At 35.7% G+C, this 20,890-nt stretch overlaps 1 protein-coding gene across 2 annotated transcripts in view; it reads right to left on the reverse strand.

The window, feature by feature from the left end:
• unc5da (unc-5 netrin receptor Da) overlaps positions 1-20,890 on the reverse strand; it is a 357,597-nt gene that overhangs the window by 49,600 nt on the left and 287,107 nt on the right. For both annotated transcript variants that reach the window (XM_087300128.1, NM_001328349.2), the window contains 4 exon segments: positions 19,961-20,128; positions 18,079-18,243; positions 15,297-15,332; positions 7,194-7,382 (listed from right to left, as the gene is read on the reverse strand). In XM_087300128.1, the coding sequence (XP_087156254.1) occupies positions 7,194-7,382; positions 15,297-15,332; positions 18,079-18,243; positions 19,961-20,128 (558 nt within the window).

Below are 20,890 nucleotides of genomic sequence, written 5' to 3' on the forward strand. Positions count from 1 at the left end.
GACAATACCTAAAATTCTGATAAGTAGTCCAAACTGTCTGTCAACAAATGTAAATTTGTTTAATAGTGCATCTCCGCCATTTGCGTGTACACGGGTGCATGCACGCTACGCGTTCATGTGCTGATGAGGGTCGATTTTGTTCTGTTAGACTCAATTTATGGATTTTATATTTGCAAATGATTCATGCAATATTCCAGTTTTGCTCACAAGTTTAATTAGCATTTTTGGATTTAAACAAATCTACTCTAAACGGTACATTTAGGCGGTGCTATGGACCTTCTAAAAAAGTACAGAAATTATGGATTCAAAATCAAGCAAAGAAGAAGCTCTTGTGATAGAAGCATTGTTTACATGAATGTATAGGTAAACACAATCATCAACATTCAATTTGATATAAAGGAATATAAAAGCTACAGCTACTGAATAAATTGTTGAATACCATGACTATACAAGCTTGCAAATTACATATTTCGATCATAATTCTGAATCCTACTCTGAAAAAAAAGAAAAAAAAAACACTCAAAAAGTTATGCTTGCTGCTTTTGTTAAAAATGTATTCAAAATAAGCTGAAACAAGACAGTTCTTGAGACTTTATTTGGACAAGGTTATTTTTTATGTTTAATAAAAATTAAATTTTTAAATTTGTTAGTTAACTTAATCGATTTGTGTTAGGACACCATGAATGAATTGTGTGGAACCCAGCATTTTTTCAGTTTAGTCTCTGCGTAGACTTTTTTACTTATTTATTTTTTTTGCATTTTATTTACACTTAACCACATTCAAGTGTTCATAAAATGCACTAAGGCAGAATCATTTTAATTTATTTTTAATGCATTTTCTTGTCTTTCTCTCTCATCTTCAAAAGTCCTTAAATTGACCCAGACACAGCTTGAAACTCATTTGTGTATATAACTGATACACTGCAGTGGGTTTTTTGGTTATATTTTGGAACACATGGGCCTTTGATCATTTATCAGTGTACATCTACAGGCCCAGCAGTACAGTACAGTACAGTACAGTGCAAACTGTCTATCATACACTTTATGTTGACCTGCAGGCCTTCTGAGCCTGCAGAATTCAACTGAATCTCTGCAGGTTCCCAAAGAGCTCAAACATCCATCATTCAAAAAGTTGACTACATTCTTGGGCTGGCTTTGCATGTTTGTTTATTAAATCATTTAATATTTACTAGACGTAAAATATTTATTGAACACTAAATAATTTAGGAATGCTTTCAGTTATCTGCACGCACACAGTACTCTCGGCAACTCAACATTTAATTCCATTCTGCAGAATTCAATTATCTTTTTTTATAATCAGACCCAACAATGTTAAAAAAGTACTGTACACTCCCAGATGAAAAAAAAAAACCTTTAGCAATTTATAATACATACTGTATATAGATTTTTAAACCTTGTTATGTTAAAGTACTTACATTAATCTGTTGTGGTAATTCTATACTTGCTAAGGTAACAATACATACAAATGACCCAATACTGTAGTTTTCTACAACTATAGAGTATATTATAGTATACACTGCAATAAACATTAAGTATACTACAAGATTTATGACTGTTTATACAACAGTTCTGTCTGGTTCTCATAATATTAGTACTCTTACAGCCTCTTCAATGAATACAGGTTTTCAGCTTTCTCTAAAATATTTGCCTCAAGCTTATAATAGCTTTGGATTTTTCATTAGTTTTAGTTTTGATTTCGCTTCGACTTTTGTGATCAAATTCATTTAGTTTTAATTAGTTGTTAATTGATTAAATTTAATTAATTAAATTAAACCAGTCTGTTTTTCTAATAACTGAATAACTCTGTGAAATTGGCTTATTGCGAGTCAGAGGAGGGTGTCAGGCATGTTAATAAGTAAGTCTTTGTGGATAAGTGCTTACTGGAGACGTGAATCGTTTCAAATGATTCAAGTTCAACTGGTTTACTTAGAAGATCCGGTTAAAAAAGATTTGTCACAATCAGGATCAATAATACGGAAATAAAGCTCCTTATTGGACACTAATTTGTTAAATTAATACTTTTAAGTATTGGCTGGGGTCATATTTAATGCTGTCACCATGCTGCTGCCATGTCCAGTCATTGTTTTTGTCGCAGGAGCAAAAGCGAGGACTGACTAGAGGAGGACTGGCTTGGTCTGGCCAATGGCAGCAGAATTACAGACTTTGAAGTGCCGTACGGCTTAAACACCTGGCATTGTAAAGTAAATAGATTTACTTCTAAAAAGCTTACAGTAGGCTTGTGTATTAAATACATTTACAAAGACTAAAAGGAAGGATGTTGTGCCATCATTTTAGTTAGTTTCAGTTAGCTTTGTATATACACATGCTATAATGCTAGTTATAGTTTTTTTCGTTATTTATCTGTGAACTATGATAACCTTGATCTGCTTTTGTAACTGTTGAGGGCAAGTAAAGAGTAAATACTATCCCTTTAACATTTCACATTTCACTAAATATTCAGTTTTTTATTTTTATTTTAATGGCAGTCAATGTAGACAGATGCTTGTGGTGTGTTCCAGATGGTGGGTGACATCCACCAGCAGGTCTAAACTGGATCATGGTAACCAGCCAAACCTTGATGTGTAGCCCTTGCAAAACTCTTACCGTGAAATTGAGAGAGAAAAAAAGCAGTTCTTAAAGTGATGAATTATGATGGCACAGAATGTCTCCACTTATCAAAATGAACCATCGAGACAAACCCAACAACAATCTTGCGATTATTAGAAGCAGCTGCTCCAGCGGTGTGAAGTGATCCCACTTGTTTCATTACGAGCTTTGACAGATCGCGCAAAAGCTTCACACTCGCACAGACACCCCTCAATCTGTTTTATTCATCAAAAAGCAATGGCTGAACGAGAGCACTTTCCTCAGAGAGGTGGCAAAAAGAGGTGTGAGAGGGACTCATTTTCTGTTTCTCAGATTGGACTGAGGCCCAGGAGGACAGACTGCGGCTCGCACTCCAAACCTCTCGTTCCGCACATCTTTTCAAAGTCTGAATGTGCGAGAGTTGTCATGCAGGGCTAAAGGTTTCGCTCTTCATGACAGCAGTTGTCTTGTGTGATAGGAGCGTCTATCGGAGTCACTCTCTGCTGTTGGTGTATTGGCAGTGCTGTCAAAAACTGTCGCTAGGCAACATGACTATTGCCACCATTTTTCAAAGCATTTTGTCGAGTTGTAAATGCATCAGTGAATGAGAACAGATTTCAAATAGTGATAAGACCTCTGGGCAAATCTTTAAGCGAGCTGGCACATTTCAGGCAGGTAGCCATTTGTCCATCATTAGTGCATTTGAGCAAAATCCCGTTATGTTTAGTTAAGCTTAAGACTAGTCTAACATTTTGCCATATGTAATGCTGTGTAAAATAAAATAATAAAACAAACAAACAAACAAATAATAATAATAATAATAATAATAATAATAATAATAATAATAATAATAATGCATAACAATAAATAACAATAAATAGTCATGTATTTCATGAATATTTTCATTAAAAATTACATTTTTTATTACTGTTATTGTAATTATTATTACTGTTATTATTATTATTATCAAATTAATATTTTTAGCAATAATAACAGTAGTGAATACAGAATTTTATGAATAAATTAAATTAAATACTATTACTACTACCACTAATAAAAACACAATTAATTATACATTTAATAATAATAACTATTAAAGAGCCCATATTATGGGTTTTTGAAAATTCCCCTCCATGTAGTGTGTAACACAGCTCTAAGTGAAGTGAAGTATCCAGCTAAGGCTTAAATCTGTTAGTGTACATTGTTTAAAACGGTTGATTCATCTATAAAAGAGTCGACTCATAGTGCTTCAAACGAGTCGCCTTGATACCGATTCATTAGGTGTTTCGCCATGACGTACGAACGAAACCAAGTTATTCACGTGCACGCGCAAACCCGGGAGATTTCAAACTTGAGGCCCCGCCCTCTGACGCAGAAACCCAGACACACACACGCACACACGCACACACACACACACACACGCACACACACACACACAAACAAACATGCCGGTCGATTGAAGTCACACTGCAGATGGATATATTGAGTCTCTACCCAAAGATGAAACCTCAGCATTATAACCAAGCAGTTGTAAACTACTGGAAACTTCTGGAAACTACATGCTACAAAGAATTCTTCATCAGCGTTTGTTAAAGGAAGGATCAGTAAAGAGTAACTTACTGATGGACGTCAGGATGGATTTTTCTTCCTCCATTTCTCAAGTGTAAGTACGTGCGATTAAAGTTGCCTCGTTGACTCTAGCTTGCAAATGTATTTAATTGTGAATTGTTACTTGTAACCGCGTGTACTGTATCAGGTTAACTCGCTTTATTCTCATATCGGGTGCAAAGTCACGTTAAAAACGCGACGCGTGCTGCTTTTTTAACAGTGCTCCGTGGACGAGGAGTAGTGTGTGTGTGTCTGTGTGTGCGTGTGCGCGCGCTGTCGTCCGGAGGTGTGTGTGTTTGTGTGTGTGTGTGTGTGTGTGTGCGCGCGTTGTCGTCCGGAGCAGGGTTAAGTGCGTGTGTGTGTGTGTGTGTGTGTGTGTGTGCAATATGTGTGTGTGTGTCTGTGAAAAAAGCAGAGTGAGAAGCTAGGAGATCTCCTCAACTGTTTTTGGAGTTTTTGCTCAATAAAATAGTTAGTCGTTTGAATTTTCAAGTCCATAGTCTGTATTTACATTGACCCACTGGCAGCTGGAATCCACGTCTACACTATCGTGTATGAACTGTGATTACTTTAATATTGCTGATTAGCTGTTTGGCATTTCACTCTCTGACTGAAGGCAGTCGACCAATCGCAACAGACTGTCATTGGTCCAATCAGCGCAGATTAGCTTCGCGCTAAGGAGGGGTTTGGGAACAAATGAATCACTGGACGATTCATACAGGAGTCGCTGGGATAATTAGGTAAAAATAAATGCAGATTATAAGACCACGAAAGTGTTTTTTGACCTTGCATGCATATTAAACTGTTGTTGGAGACCCTTACAACCAAGATATGACCCTATTTCATGTATAATATGGGCTCTTTAAGGTATTTAATAATATTTTTCATTTAAATTAATTATTATGATTACTATTATGATCATGGTGATAATGATTGTATTATTATTATTATTATTATTATTATTATTATTACTATTATTATTATTATTATTATTAGCAGCAGCAGCAATAACAACAGTAGTAAACACTGAATTCTATGAATAAATGAAATCAAATACTACTACTGCTGCCACTAATAATAACACATTTATTAATATATTTAATATTAATAAATATTAACGTTTTTCATTATATATTTCATTTAAAATAAATTAATAATAATAATAATAATAATAATAATTATTATTATTATTAGTAGTACTATTATTATTATGGTGATTGTTATTATTATTATTATTATTATCAAATTATCATTATTAGCAATATCATTAGTAAAAACACTATTAAAAACTGAATTATGTGAAAAAATAAAATGAAATACTACTAACAATAATAATAACAAAATTATTCGTATAATTAATAATATTAAAAATTGGTGACTTGTGGGGGAAACAGGAGCACCCGGTGGAAACCCATGCCAACACAGGGAGAAATTTTTATTACTATTATTCAAAACCATATAGATTTAACTGTAGCATAAAACAACAGTGTGTATTTTAGACCCTGAACAATTCTATGCCCCCCAATTAATATTCATGAGCCAGCCTTGATATTTTTATAATGTCTTCAGATTTTTACATGCCCAGCTACACCTCTTTCCATTCACCCATCCATCATTTCATTGATGTTTTAGGCATTTGATGGGTTCACCGTGGCGTCTATCAGCTCATGTGTTTAGAAACTTCCAGTCTCGACATCTGGTGATCGGCATGTGTGTCTGTAGTGATGGTGATGTTTAGTGGGCCGAGGAGAGTGATAGCACCATGAACGAGCCCCATTACTGAATAGAACTAGTGCTCCGCTCTCTGCACCCCTCCATCAACATCAATCTCCTTTTCTGGGGGCGTCAGACGAGCCAGAGGAGAGAAAGAGCAGAGAGACATGGAGAGTAAATCAACTAACACCCTAAAGCAGAGACGCAAGAAGACAAGAAACACAGTGAGCTGAAAGAAGGATCCTAAAAAAAGTATTGTTTTAAGCCATCTTTTTCTTACTCAGGTAAAGTGGAAACCAAGGGTGCAAAATAAAGACAGTGAACAATATTTTTCTCTGCAGAAGGTTTAAATAACAATAGTAATACACTTTCTATATTCATATCTCTTTCGCATAAATTTATTTTTTGTTAGGTCTGGTAGTTTATACTGAGATTGTGATAGAATGTGATTTAGATAAAAAATGTAACAAGCTTAATTAAGTAGATAAAATAAAATAAAATTATAACACAAAATAAAATAATAAATAAAATTAAATATAAAATAATAAAAAAGTAAAATAAAATTTTATAAAATTAAATTTAAAATGCGATAAAATAAAAATAATAAAATTAAATGAAATAAAAAAAACTAACACAATATAGGAAAAAAAATTCTGAATGAAAATAGTTTCACTGCGAAAGAATAGTAGTGATATAGTAAAATAAAATAAAATAAAATAAAATAAAATAAAATAAAATAAAATAAAATTAAATTAAATTAAATTAAATTAAATTAAATTAAATTAAATTAAATTAACACAATATAGGGAAAAAATTCTGAATGAAAATAATTACTGGTGAAAAAAAAGTAATAGTGATTAAAAACCTCCTTAACATCTGAATAAACAGTAAGAAATAAAATTAAATTAAATAAAATTAAATAAACGGTATAAAAAAAACTGTACAAAAAATCTAACAGGTTCAAACTAGACAAAAAAGACAAATAATGTATAATTAAACCACATAAATAAAGCATTCTGAAAACATCAAAATAAAAAGAAAATTAAAACAAAAATATGAGTCTTAAAACAAAGCAGAAAAACAGACAGGTTAAATCAAAACTTTAACATTTCAACAGTTTGCAGGTTCAACAGTTCAAGTTGAATTAACAGAGAAAATAAAAGGGAAGAAATGTATTTTTTTCACACTGCTGCATTGCAAACACTACTGTATAATTATGACATGACTCACATCTGCAGCAGGGTCAACTTGTGTTTTTCGCTCACCTTGCCTGGCACTTTTGAAGCTGAAGGACTGAAATCCTCCAGTCAGTGCAGAAGAATCGATGACATCCACGCCATATTCACTTTGATTCCTCCGATACAACGTCACAGCAATGACCAACACAACCACAGTAACAACACCCGCAGCCAGACCAGAGTAAAGAGCCACGTCATTACTGCTCTCCACATCAGCTAGAAAAACATAGAAAAACACACACAAATGATCAGTCACATCCTGTTTGTGTTTAATTTCACTTTCCTTGGACATTCTATTTGTATTTCCTTTTGTTTCCTTGTTCCATTGTATTTAAGTACATCAAGGTAATGTTTTCCTTTGTCAGACATTGCTGTCATGTATGCAATATTATGTTTGGCTTTTCATCTATTTATCAAATTGATGACGTCTTATTTGGAGAATTAAAAATGGGGCACCTACCCCTTATCTAGTCATTCTCAACAACTGAGACAGGTCCGTGGATCAATTGGTGCATTGCCAATTGGTGCAGACATCATTAATTATTTCCATTTTATTTATTATTTGAGTCTGAACGATCTTTTATTTTGAAAAATGACCATATTCTCACGCTTAAATCTCAGTCACTTAAGTGGTCAAATTTAACCCACATGGTGTCAAATGAGTAGAAACAGACATATTTGGAAAGTTTATTTGCTAAAGGAAAAAAGGACACATGAACTGCCAAGGAATGAATCTGAAACCCATTTGTCAACAAGTCAGGTGAATCCACCATGTCTGTGCAATAATGTCAAATGTTGGAGATTGCAAAAGATGGTGGCCTTTTAGGGGTCGTTCGCATAGCGAGTCTTTTATAGAGTTCACACAAATTCGTTATTTCTGAAGGATGCATGGCTTGGGCACGCAAGCGGTATGACAGGCTCGTGCCTTCCAGGCGCACCCAGATGAAGAAATGTTGCTAGTGCACCGCGAGTCACGTGACAAGAACTGACCAACCAATCAGATTTAGCTTGTATGAAATATACACATTTTCAGCAGACTAAGGCCCAATCACAATTCTAATTCTTATCCCTTCCCCTTGGTTTCGAGTGTGGTCCTGAAAAATCTTCGTTAGAAGGGCTATTCACCCCTTGGAGGGGTAGGGGTGTTCCAATTCTCTTTAGCTTTAAGGCATAGGGCTAAGGGGAAGGGATGAATAGCCCTTCGAACAAAGATTTTTCAGGACCACAACCGAAACCAAGGGGTAGGAAATTTTCCCAGAATACACCTACCACAACAGCAGTATAGCTTTACCCATGGAAGTAAGGAGATCCACAAATTAGTATTTGTTGTCATTATTATGAATTTTTATGACATACAAACATATGTTTTAGTATATTAATAATCATGTTTGTGTTTTATCGTCATGCTTTAAAAAAAAAAAAAAAAAACGCTAACCCCCCCTCTAAATTAATAAACTTTGCTATCTATAATCCATAGTCATAACTCCTGTGTTAATGTTGTTTTTGGTGTGTTTACATAGATGAAAATGGCCACTGTGTAAATACACAGTACAGTTACGATCTTATTGCCACATTATATCGTTATGATAACATTATATATGCCTTCAGTGATTTCCTGAAGATAAATACCAAAAAATAGCACAACTGGAATCACTACAGCTGTCGCGATTGGTGATCTCAAATGAAGCATGAGATTGCGATGACATATGATGACGTGTGCAGGTGCTGTAGTGCTGTCCCAACTCTTAGGGGTAAATTTTGAAGCCCTTCTCCTTAACCCTCTGTTGTAAGGGTTAAGGGGAAGGGGTAGGGGTACAAAAATAGAATAAGGATTGGGCCTAATTATCTCAGAAAAATACAAAACACTCAAACACTCCAGTGCTTTGTAATTTTCTCCATAAATAAAACTTGTATCAGAGTGAACCCCCAACTTATTAAAGTTCATTTGAACTGGAAGTTGCTGAGACTTTTATTTAGTATGTTGATGTGCTGAATATTGATTAGGGGTGGAGCTTTCTTTTGTGCATCGTTCTCTCATAGCAAACCAATGGTAAGAGGGGTGTGGCTAAGGATATTAATATACAGTTAGTTAGTATGGATGTCCACAGTGACATCAACAGAAGGACTGCCACTCCAAATTTTGGAGATTTTGATAGAAGAAACACACTCAGATTTTGATATAAGATTACCAAAATAAGCAATTATTTCAGTGGATTAACTTGCACAGATTAATTATTTACATTTAGAATAACAAAGTGGGTCAACAAAAGAAATATTGTAACTCTTTATTTCACCCACATTTTAAGCACCCAGGCATTTTATTTTAGGCATTTTTATTTTATTTTAATTAGACTTTTTAATATTAGTTTGTTTATTCAAAATAAGCACCTATGTGATCTGCTATGTGATGGGAAAAAAAAAAAAAAACAAACAAACAAACAAACAGAAAAATAGGTGTGTTTGAAAGATGGATTTGAACTTCAGTCCATTGTATTAAAAGTTCCCTCTATAATGTTTCTAACTCCCTAGGTCAGTGGTTCTCATGCACGGTTCTGAAGGAAGTTCTACTACGTACATGAGGGAATTTTACAATGCACCTGTGTTTATGAGGGAAGATCAAACAACCCCAACTCAGCCTGATCTCACATTGAGTTCAGTCGTACGAAAATGTATGATTTTAAAAAGAAGGCGTGGCACCTAACCCTGCTCTTAAACCCCTACATCATTGGGAGATAAGCAAATTGTACTAAATTGTACGAATGAGATTGTATGAATTGCCGTAAGATTGTGTTTCCCCAACCTCAATGACATGCATCATTTTAATAAACAAATTACTGTTTTTAAAAATAAATTGCCCTCAATTTCTTTTCTTCAATTTTTTGTTTTTTCATCAAATTTTTTTTATAGCACCAATTAAAAAGCTATTTAAAAAATGCTATTTACACAAAGAAATACAATTAAGTTGGTCCAACACAGTTTTATCAAATACAGTAAAAAAAAAACTTTTTATTGAGTAAATAATTTTTTTTAAAACAAATATTTAATCTGATAATACATTATTAGTTACAGATTCCTCTAATTATGTTTCATCTAAACGCTTGTGCATATGCAGATGATTTTCATTTGCACTTATTGTCAGCATTGTTCAACATGTTTTTCAGCAATTATCCCTGGTTATGAGCGGAGCAAATGTGCAAAATCACTCCCTGGTGTTACACTGCACTAAATAAATGGCAGAAATACCCTGGTACACAAGCAGCACCACATTCATCTTTCCTTAGTGAATCTTCTTTGCTGTTAGGAATGTGTGCCTGCCAACAGTAGGTAATTTTGTGCTTGAGCACCACCGAGTCATGTTTGATGTAACTTCAGCAGCTTTAGGCACGTGAACAAAAGGGCCAATCTTATTGGTCAACCAGTTTTAACGTGACACATTAAACCAAAAAAGATTAGCCTGAGGCGTTTTTATTTATTATTATTTGTTTGTTGGAGTGCAGACTGTGCACGCTCACACTGGCGACCTTTGCTTAGTCACGAGTCGTTAAACGCAAAAATCGTCTCAGAGTGCTCCAGCCTTAAGGCTAGTTCTGCTACCATTGAAAGTATTTTTACAGCACAAACATAAGTGGTAACACTAAAAATAAACGTGAGATGGGAATTTATACACTGTTAAAAAAAACTATTTACAAAAAGTCATGACAACACATGTTTTTTTTATGTTACTGTAACTTATTTTAATAAGTTAATTAGGTTTCAAGTTGTAAGAGACCCCAGTTGTAAGAGCAACAAATAATAACTTTACTTTGTGTTGATCATTTGGAAAAGTGGCAGAAGGTAGATTTTTCTGATGAATCATCTGTTAAACTGCATTCCAATCATAACAAATACTACAGAAGACCTATTGAAACTCGCATGGAACCAAGATTCTCACAGATATCAGTCAAGTTTGGTGAAGGAAAAATCATGGTTTGGGGTTACATTCAGTATGGGGGATTGCAGAGTAGATGGCAACATCAACACCCTGAGACATCAAGACATTTGTGCTGCCCATTACATTACAAACCACAGGAGAGGGCAGATTCTTCAGAAGGATAGCACACCTTCAGCCTCAAACATCAAAGTTACTGAAAGCAAAGAAGGTCACGGTGCTCCAGGATTGGCCAGTCCACTCACCAGATATGAATATTATTGAGCATGTCTGTGGTGAGATGGAGGAAGCATTGAAGATGAAACCAAAAAATCTTGATGACCTCTTGGAAGTTCATAAAGAACACTTTCTTTTCCATTTCAAGTGACTTTATTAAGAAGTTATTTGAGTCATGGATTCAGTTCTCCAAGCTCATGGAAGTCATACACAATTTTAATTATTTTTCCACTGGGCTTTTGTTTAAGCAAAGTCAGTGCTTACTGTCCTAATTAAATCATTAAAAATCAAGGCATGATCAAATTTTATTTTGGTAAAATAAGAGTAATCTAATGGTCTTTGCCTTTCATATAAGCCATTTCTGATACCAAATGATTAACTAGAAGTCAAGTTATTATTTTTTCTTGCTAAATCTTGCATATGGGACAAGACTTTTGTCAGGTAGTGTACAAGGTTTACAGTAATTTAATATTTTTAGTAATTTTCACTAATTTAATTTAAGATGACTAAAAAAATTTTTTATATAATTAAATAATTTAAGGCAGTAAGATTTTTTTACAATATATGTTACCTTATTTTTTTGTTTTCCGTCAGCATTTTCTGCTTTTTTTTTGGTTGACATGATGTGCTGAACATGCAACTGTGACACGTGATTGACTGGAATGCATTGAGGCTCAAAATGGGATATATGTTCTCTGAAATTCCAAGACCTAACTTCGACTGGAATCCGGCATATAGTAAGTGCAAATAGACACCCCATTATTTATTTGCTCAAATTTCCAACCAATAGCTGAGGGATTTCATTTTGACGCATGCAGCCTTGACAAAACACAGCAAAATAAATGACATAACATGAACCATTTCATCACACAAGTCTCTCTCCCACTTTTCCAGACACCTCCAGCACTAATAAAAGTCCTCCAGCGATGGGCGATTACAATCAGCCCTCTGCCGCACACCTGACTCTCAACACGATCACACGCTGCGAATCTAGCAAAGCGAAAAACCACCAACCTTCCGTTGGGATTTCATGACAACGCACCTCATTATATTATCTCATCTGTAGTGATTAGGCTCTATCTGCAGACTCCTTCACGCAAAACAATTCAACCAGGACACTGTGAACAATAGAGACAACAAAGAAAAGCTAGCATGTCTTTCCTGAGAAATCCTAAGAAAAAAAAGCCTCCAGACAGGTATAAGGAATAACATACAAAGCCTGCGGCTGTATGAAAACACTAGCCAGAAAACATGTGGAGCTGCACGAACAGCAAACAGAGTAGGTTAATTGGGAGCTGTGGAAAAAAAAAGTTTGGCAGGCTAATGAATCTCTTTTGCGCTTGTGTTTGTGTGTTTGCTCACTTCGCTGCATTTTTATTTAGTTTCTCTTCCTCTGGACCTCTCCCTCAGATTATTCAGATGAAGCTTAAATACCACTAGAAACTGCTCAGTGAGTTAAAACAGGAAGTGCAGGAAGCATATCAAAGGACTCAATTCATTTTGAACCCTATCGTAATTGTTTGGTAGAACTTTTGTCCATATAGATTACCAATAAAAACAAACAAAAATCCAAATTTCCTTACGGGGTGTCATGAACACAACTTAACCATTAGTTTTTTCTTAGAGTGGAAGTGAAATGGTTAAGAGACAGTTTTTTGCTAGTGCTAGTGCTAGACAAAAATGAAAGTTTGAATGGTGGGCTGAGAGTTTAAATACAGCCAATGATCAGATACTTCTACTCCATTATTGATGGCTATATAGTTTACAACTAGATTCTACTACTTTTTATTCATCAACTAATAATTGAAGTCATGGTCATGAATTATCAAAAAGTTTATTCACTTCATGATGTACTTGGATTATGTTCAGTGTTACTTTAAGGTTACAGGCAGGTTACTTTAAAATACTAATCAGTTATACGTTGTTACAAGTTACTTCTCACAAATAGTAAATGAGTTACATAATTATAAAAGTAACTAATTACAGTACCAGGGAAAGTAACTATTGCGTTACTTAAAAAAAAATCGAATGTCAAATGACTATAAAATAAATATGAAACATTGTACGCTAATCTTCACTATTTTAATGTTGTTGTGTGACAATAACAGAAACAACGGCAGCATGTCCTTAACTATTAATCTAGGTATTATTTTGTTTAATTCTATCTGAGTAATAAGTGTTTGCGGTGAACAAAAATTCTGTTTTATTTTCTTTGACGTTGTGGCTCTCTCTTGTCCTTTGGTAGCAGAGATTATTTTATCACCTGCATAGCCACTAATTTTGTGACGACATGAGGTGCTTCATTAGATTAGAATACTTGTCACCAACGCAGAGAGGCTCTTTTTTCCTGGGCATAAGTTGCAAAATACATAAACATTCTTGCCTTTAACCTAACAAAGGAAAAAGTAGTGGTTATATTTCCAGTTTGCAAACGGTGCTTTTGAACTTGTTTATCACATTCTCAGTTACATCACGTTCACATACACACCAATCATCATTACTGGTTAATTATGTGTCCCGCCCCAGCCCCGAACGCACATAGACACACCCCAAAGAAAGAGATGTCCTATGGCTGGGAGAGATACTGCTTGAGTGTTCTCTATTATAGTAATGCAAAATTTTATTGTAATAGGGCGTTGTAATGGGGGAAACAGTAAATGATTTGATTACCTGTTGCTTAAAAAAGTATCGCTGTAAGTAACGCTGTTTATTTATAGTGTCGTTTTACCCATCACTGATCATTTTATACAATTAAATAAATAAATAAATGTAGGCACAAATGGCGGACAGTGGTTAGCCCGTTGAAATATGATGAGAAATGATTCTGGGTGTCCCGAGTTCGAATCCCGGCTTGTGCACCTTTCACGATCCTACCCCGCTCATTCTTTCCCACTTCACTTCCTGCCAACCTACTGTCCTGTCAAATAAAGGCAAAAATGCCAAAAATAAATCTTTCAATAAATAAATAAATAAATAAAAGCAGCATTTAAGCAATTTAATAGCAGTATTTTAAAAATACTGTAATAAATGTGTTGTTCATTGTTTGTTAATGTTAATAAATACATTGACTAACATTAACTAATACAACCTTATCGTAAAGTGTTACCAATGCATATTTTTAGCACACAAACTAAGATGCTTTAAGACCCTAAAGAAACATTTAATTTATTATTCCCACATAATTTTATAATTATTTTTAAGGAAAATAACTCATAATCTCATTCTGTTCTTATCTGAAATAAATTTACTGAAGTCACAATTATTACAGAGCAATGACATTTTCACAGTATTTCTGTTAATATTTTTTTCTTCTAAAATAATAATTCTGACTTCAACTGTATATATATATATATATATATATATATATATATATATATATATATATATATATATATATATATATATATATTGTAAATATTTGTAAAAGATGAAGATTAAGAGTTAAGGTTAAGTTTACTGATCTTTGTTTTGGCCACATTTAATCATGACATAGATACTGACCTTCCTCAAAGAAAAAAGAAAACTGTTAAAGACATGTCATTGTGGAGTAGATGAGGCCCAGTTTGTGAGTCAACACTCTGAAAGCTGTCTTTAAAATGCCATCGGCTTAATTGGTTTTCAGGTGCTTTCGAATGGCGCACTGGATGATGATTCACAGGAAACCTAATTGTCATGGCATCAACCCAATGTTGAACAATGTCAGCGTGGAAATGAGCTTATGGAAAGGTTGCAATAAGGTTGTTTGTGGAGTGTGACTCAGAATGATGATAACAGTAAAAGGGGTTAATTATACACACGCCGCGAACAGAGCGACAATATTAAGATGGATGATTGTGATGCAACACAGCGTTATTACATCATCCTTCATATGCCTGCGAGCGTATTTTAAAAGCAATGTGATGCATGTAAATTAATTATGAAACTGATGTTTAAAAAAAAAATTAAAGCAAAAGAGAACTGAAACACACAGATCTGAAATGACTCACCTTGTGGAACCTTCACATCATGAAGAAGCTTCCTGTCTGCAAAAAAAAAACAACAACAACCACACATAACATGCTGTGAGACTCACAAATACTGCAATTTTAAGATGCTCACGCACAAACAGAGCTCTGGGGCATGTTTGGAAGTTGCTAGAAACATACTAAAAAGCCCATTTGGTGTGACGATGTAAGATCACAGTTGTGCCATTGGACAAAGCAAGCAGAAATCCTCCTTGCACTTTCAATACACAACATTTCCAGAAACATGTAGGAGGTAAATAACAGACAGCACTGAATCAAACTGTCTCAACACAGATCTACATATGTATGGCGGCCAATGACAGGCATGTAATCTGGAATCGCTGTCAAATCTTTTACACAAAATGACCACGGAGGGACGGTTACGGATGCATTAGTGTGCGTGGCTGTGTGTGTGTCCGTATTAGGTGTAGGAAATTGGTCTCTGATAGGGATGTCTATCACCGTTGGGCTTTAGTCTCATCTGCAGAGGATGGCGAGGTGTACACCCTTCCTCCCTCAGGGGATGGAGGCAGGAAAGATTGATTAAAGAACTGTCAGGATGATGAGCGAGGAGGATTAAAACAGAAGATTTCTGCCTCTCCCAAGGAATTACAAAACGGCCTGTCAAGTGCCGCTCGTCTGAGGACTTGACTGACTGGTTTCATTCAGGTGCTGACAGCCTTCCACAGAGCACTTGTCTCCACTCATCTAAACAAAAATGAGATGATTTTTTACCGCTCCCCATCTGTGTTGTGCTGACCGACTTGCATGAGCTGAATAACAGGAGAGTATTTAGCCTCTTTAACAATTTACCACCACACACGGCGTCGTGTGAAGTACAAACTATGGACATTTTGTGTCAAAACAAAACACTTGTTTTTGTTCAGTTCTTCTTGTAACTGTAGGACTTTATAACAACTGCACACTTTTAATCATTTAATAAACATTAGCAAATAGTTATAGTGAAATAGCTATTATTGGTTAAGCATTAACTGTATATTAATAGATATTAGTAAGCGGTTTTATAATATAAACACCTCAAACACATTGTAAAATCTACAAATAGAAAGGTGGATAGATGTGACAATAATTACAGCAAATGATTGATATACACTAACTGGCCACTTTATTAGGTACACCCTAGTAGTACAGGGTTGGACCCCATTTTGTCTTCAGAACTGTCTTAATCCTTCGTGGCACAGATTCACAGAGGTACTGGAAATATTCCTGAAAGATATTGGTCTGTAATGACTTGATAGCATCACCTAGTTGCTGCAGATTTTTTGGCTGCACATCCATGATGCAGATCTCCCGTTCCATGGCATCCCAAAGGTGCTCCATTGGATTGAAATCTGGTGACTGTGGAGGCCATTTGAGTACAGTGACCTCATTGTCATGTTTAAGAAAACAAGTCTATGATGATGCTTGCTTTAAAACATGTTGCATTATCCCGCTGGAAGTAGCCATCAGAAGATGGGTACACTGTGGTCATAAAGGGATGGACATGGTCAGCAACGATACTCAGGTAGGCTGTGGTGTTGGCACGATGCTTAATTGGTACCAATGGGCCAAAAGTGTGCCAAGAAACTATCCCCCACACCATTACACTACCACCAGCAGCCTGAACCATTGCTAAAAGGCAAGATGGACCCATGCTTTCATGTTGTTGATGCCAAATTCTGACCCAACCATCTGAATGTCGCAGCAGAAATTGAGACTCATCAGATCAGGCCACGTTTTTCCAATATTCTATTGTCCAATTCTGGTGAGTCTGTGCGAATTGTAGCCTCAGTTTCCTGTTTTTTTTGTTTTGTTTTTTTGCTGGCAGGAGTGGCACCCAGTGTGGTCTTTTGCTGCTGTAGTCCATCCTCTTCAAGGTTGGACGCGTTGAAAGATTAGAGATGCTTTTCCACATACCCAGGTTGTAACGAGTGGTTCTTTGTGTTACTGAAGCCTTTCTTTCTTTCAATTCAAACCAGTCAAATCACCTTTCTTCCCCATTCTGATACTCACTTTGAACTGCAGCTGATCATCTTGACCATGTCTGCATGCCTAAATGCATTGAGCTGCTGCCATGTGATTGACTGATAAGAAATTTGAGTTAACAAGAAGTTGGACGGGTGTACCTAATAAAGTGGCTGGTGAGTGTAGACAGACAGACAGACAGACAGACAGACAGACAGACAGACAGACAGACAGACAGACAGACAGACAGACAGACAGACAGACAGACAGACAGACAGATAGATAGATAGATAGATAGATAGATAGATAGATAGATAGATAGATAGATAGATAGATAGATAGATAGATAGATAGATAGATAGATAGATAGATAAAATGCTTTAGTACAAATGCTGTATTCTTCATAAATATATAATGCACTTAATTGTATTTTCAAACTTTGTTAATTATTAATTTTACATTAAATATTGTACTGCTAAGAAACCAGTTATTTAAGTGTAGTTGGTGGTTTTTAATTGATGCACTTTATTCGACATTAAAGCAAAATGAGTGGAACAATAACAAAAAGGTAAAACTCTTTGCTATAAAAGAGCGTATTTATAATTATGTAAAAACATTAAAGAAAGTGAGTCGATAGGAAATTAAAGTTTGCAATATCAACAAGCATATCAAAGTGTTTCATGCATCTAAAAACAACAGGCTTTGTACATTCAATTTCCCAATGACTGCGCCCACACATCTTCTAAAAATAAGCTGGCAAACAACAGTAGAAATGATTATGATATTGAGGATTACCCACCTTGAATGCAGAGGTCTCCAGTGCAGTTGTCTGTGTCTAGAGCGGCTCCATCGCACAGTCTTCCTCCATGTTTTGGCTCCGGGTCTGTACACTCTCTGGTGCGCTGCCTTTCACATTCAGAAGTACATTCAGACCACATAGTCCACTCAGACCAGCCACCGTCCACTGTTAAACACACACAAACACATACTTTTTAAATCTTTAGTGCACATAAAAGATTGTTAGTGTTTATATATTAACATTTTATCAATATAATAAATATTACATAAATAATTAATATTTGATGGTTAAGTTATAGGATTGCACTGTGGCTCAGTGGTTAGCCTTGTCGCCACACAGCAAGAAGGTCACTGGTTCGAGTCCTGGCTGGACCAATTGCCATTACTCTGTGCAGTTTGCATGTTCTCCTTGTGTTCACAAACCATATGTTTGTTTTTGCTAACACGCCAAACCACCAACTTTAATAATGTAGTATTTATTTCATAGAGTTTTTCCCATTTCCTGAAAAGAAGTGGTTATGGTTAGTAGTGGTCGGGTGCAAACTTCTAAGAAGTTTAGACACTTGACAGTGATGATATGCAAAGTCTGCAACTAAAATATTGGAAATCATACTTCCCCTCAGAACAATCTTATGTATCTGATACAAAATTTCTCTCGGAATGGTCACTCATTTCGTTCCTCGTTCTGCAGGTGGTGTTCCGATAATTCCAGGATTTTCCCTCTCAAGGTTTGTCTCTCACAAAAGCGAAAGACAATTTACTTTTGTCTTGTTCCATCAGGCTTTTCCCTTTACCCTAACGACTCCATGGGCTGCTGGTGTTTCCTCTGCGGCTAATCTAAATGCAAATGCCATGTTTGTGTGTGTGTCTGTTGAGTGGGGTACTGGGATTGAGCCGGGCTGGAGAGCGAGATTAAGTTTTTTTTTTTTTCATCGCAGAGTGACTGGTGCCCTCCTCAGATAACTTTTCCCCCAACATGACTAGTGGTTCCCGTGTGATTGGTGCTTCCAATGAAACCATAAATTTAGCAAGCGTAAGAGCACCCGAGCATCTGGCGACTGATAACTCTCTCTTCTGTTTCTCACTGTCACTCTATTTGGTTTCTATTTCCTTCTCCCTTCATATGCGTGTCTTGATTTCCCAAACTCTGACTTAGAAAAATTCATAATCTCGATTTTCCCTTCACCATCATATCACTGTCACATACAGCAGCTTTCTTTCAGTTTACTGTCTTACCGAATTTCTTTCTTCCCTATTAATCTGTCTCAGTCCATTTTCTTTTGTTTAGAATCGCACTCCACTTCAGACGGTAAACAAGAAATCTTTGAGAATGACGATGCCGCATTAACAGAACACAGACACATATCAACTGCAAAACTCTTCTTATAGTCTTCTGCTGCTGAAGCCGATTCAAATGCATCACATACTGTCAAGTTCCTGCTTTATATGCAGGCTTCCAGACAGATAGATTAGCTATCAATTTGTTCAGAAAGCATGTTTAATTAACAAGGCATAGCATTGAGACATATTCACGTCGCCTGACTGACCAGCCCTGAACCGTTGAATCTGTTGAAAAAATTCACTTGAGGGTTTTCAAGAATAAAGAGCTGGAGAGAAAAAAAAGAAGAGCAGACTGCTGCCTGTTTAAAAAGTATTGATGCATGCTAATTTGGACTGGACTTCATTATAATGCAAACCGAATTATCTGATTCATTTTTTAAACAGGCATGCTTTAATGTTTCTCTGAGAGCAGTAGATATGGATTAAAGGCAATGCTTTAGTAAGTGAGTTCAGTAAACCAAACTGGCAATAAAATATTCTACTCATACCTGGTCACAAATCAGAGTAAATTGATTAGGGTGCCTACACTACATGTCTCTAACCTGGGCAGGGAGATGTACAGGTGCTCTTCTGAACTGACATTCCCTCACAGAAAGCCCCTCCATTAAGTGGAGCGGGGTTAGTGCAGGTCCGTGTCCGCTTCTGAACTCCTCTCCCACAGCGGACATTACACTCTGACCAGTCCGTCCAGGATGACCAACCGCCATTCACTGATAAAGAGAGAGAAAAAAATATATTAAAATTAACCCAACTATTTAAAAAAGGCCATTACTAAAAGCCTACTTCACTGTCATTGTTTATCCAAACTTCATGTGCTTTTATTAATCTGGGGTTGCCACAGCGGAATGAACAGCTAACTTATCCAGCACATGTTTAACGTAGTGCATGCCCTTCCAGCCGCAACCCATCATTGGGAAACACTCACACACTCTCATTCCCACACATACACTACAGACAATTTAGCTTACCCAATTCACTTGTACTGCATGTCTTTGAACTTGTGAGGGAAACCGCAGCACCGGGTGGAAACCCATGCAAACGCTTTGATTTCCAAGCCATGATGTGTATTTGACGTTCGCAGATTGATCACCACCAAAATAAAGCCTCAAAAAGTATTAGAATACATAAAAAAATGTATTCATCCAAAATTCATCCTTAAATTACAAATTTAAACTGGATTCAACTCAATTTGATCATCATGTCCTTAACAAAGTAACCATTAACATCAAATGAATCCCAATTTTTTAATTCTGTTTCCAGATGTTTTGACACCAGGGTGCCTACTGGATGGCAGGCCACTTTATAAGTAATACTAATTGTGTGCAGATGCTTTACACACAGGGTTGGACAAAATACATAGAAATGTATTTTAAAATAAAATACCAAATACCTCAACTTTGTAACAAAATACAGCAGCCACAACAAGTATCAAAATAAAATACTGTACTATTTTAGTTTACTTTGATTAATTG

Source organism: Danio rerio, chromosome 21 (assembly GCF_052040795.2).
Source record: "Danio rerio strain M-AB ecotype USA chromosome 21, GRCz13ab, whole genome shotgun sequence".
Lineage (NCBI taxonomy): Eukaryota > Metazoa > Chordata > Actinopteri > Cypriniformes > Danionidae > Danio > Danio rerio.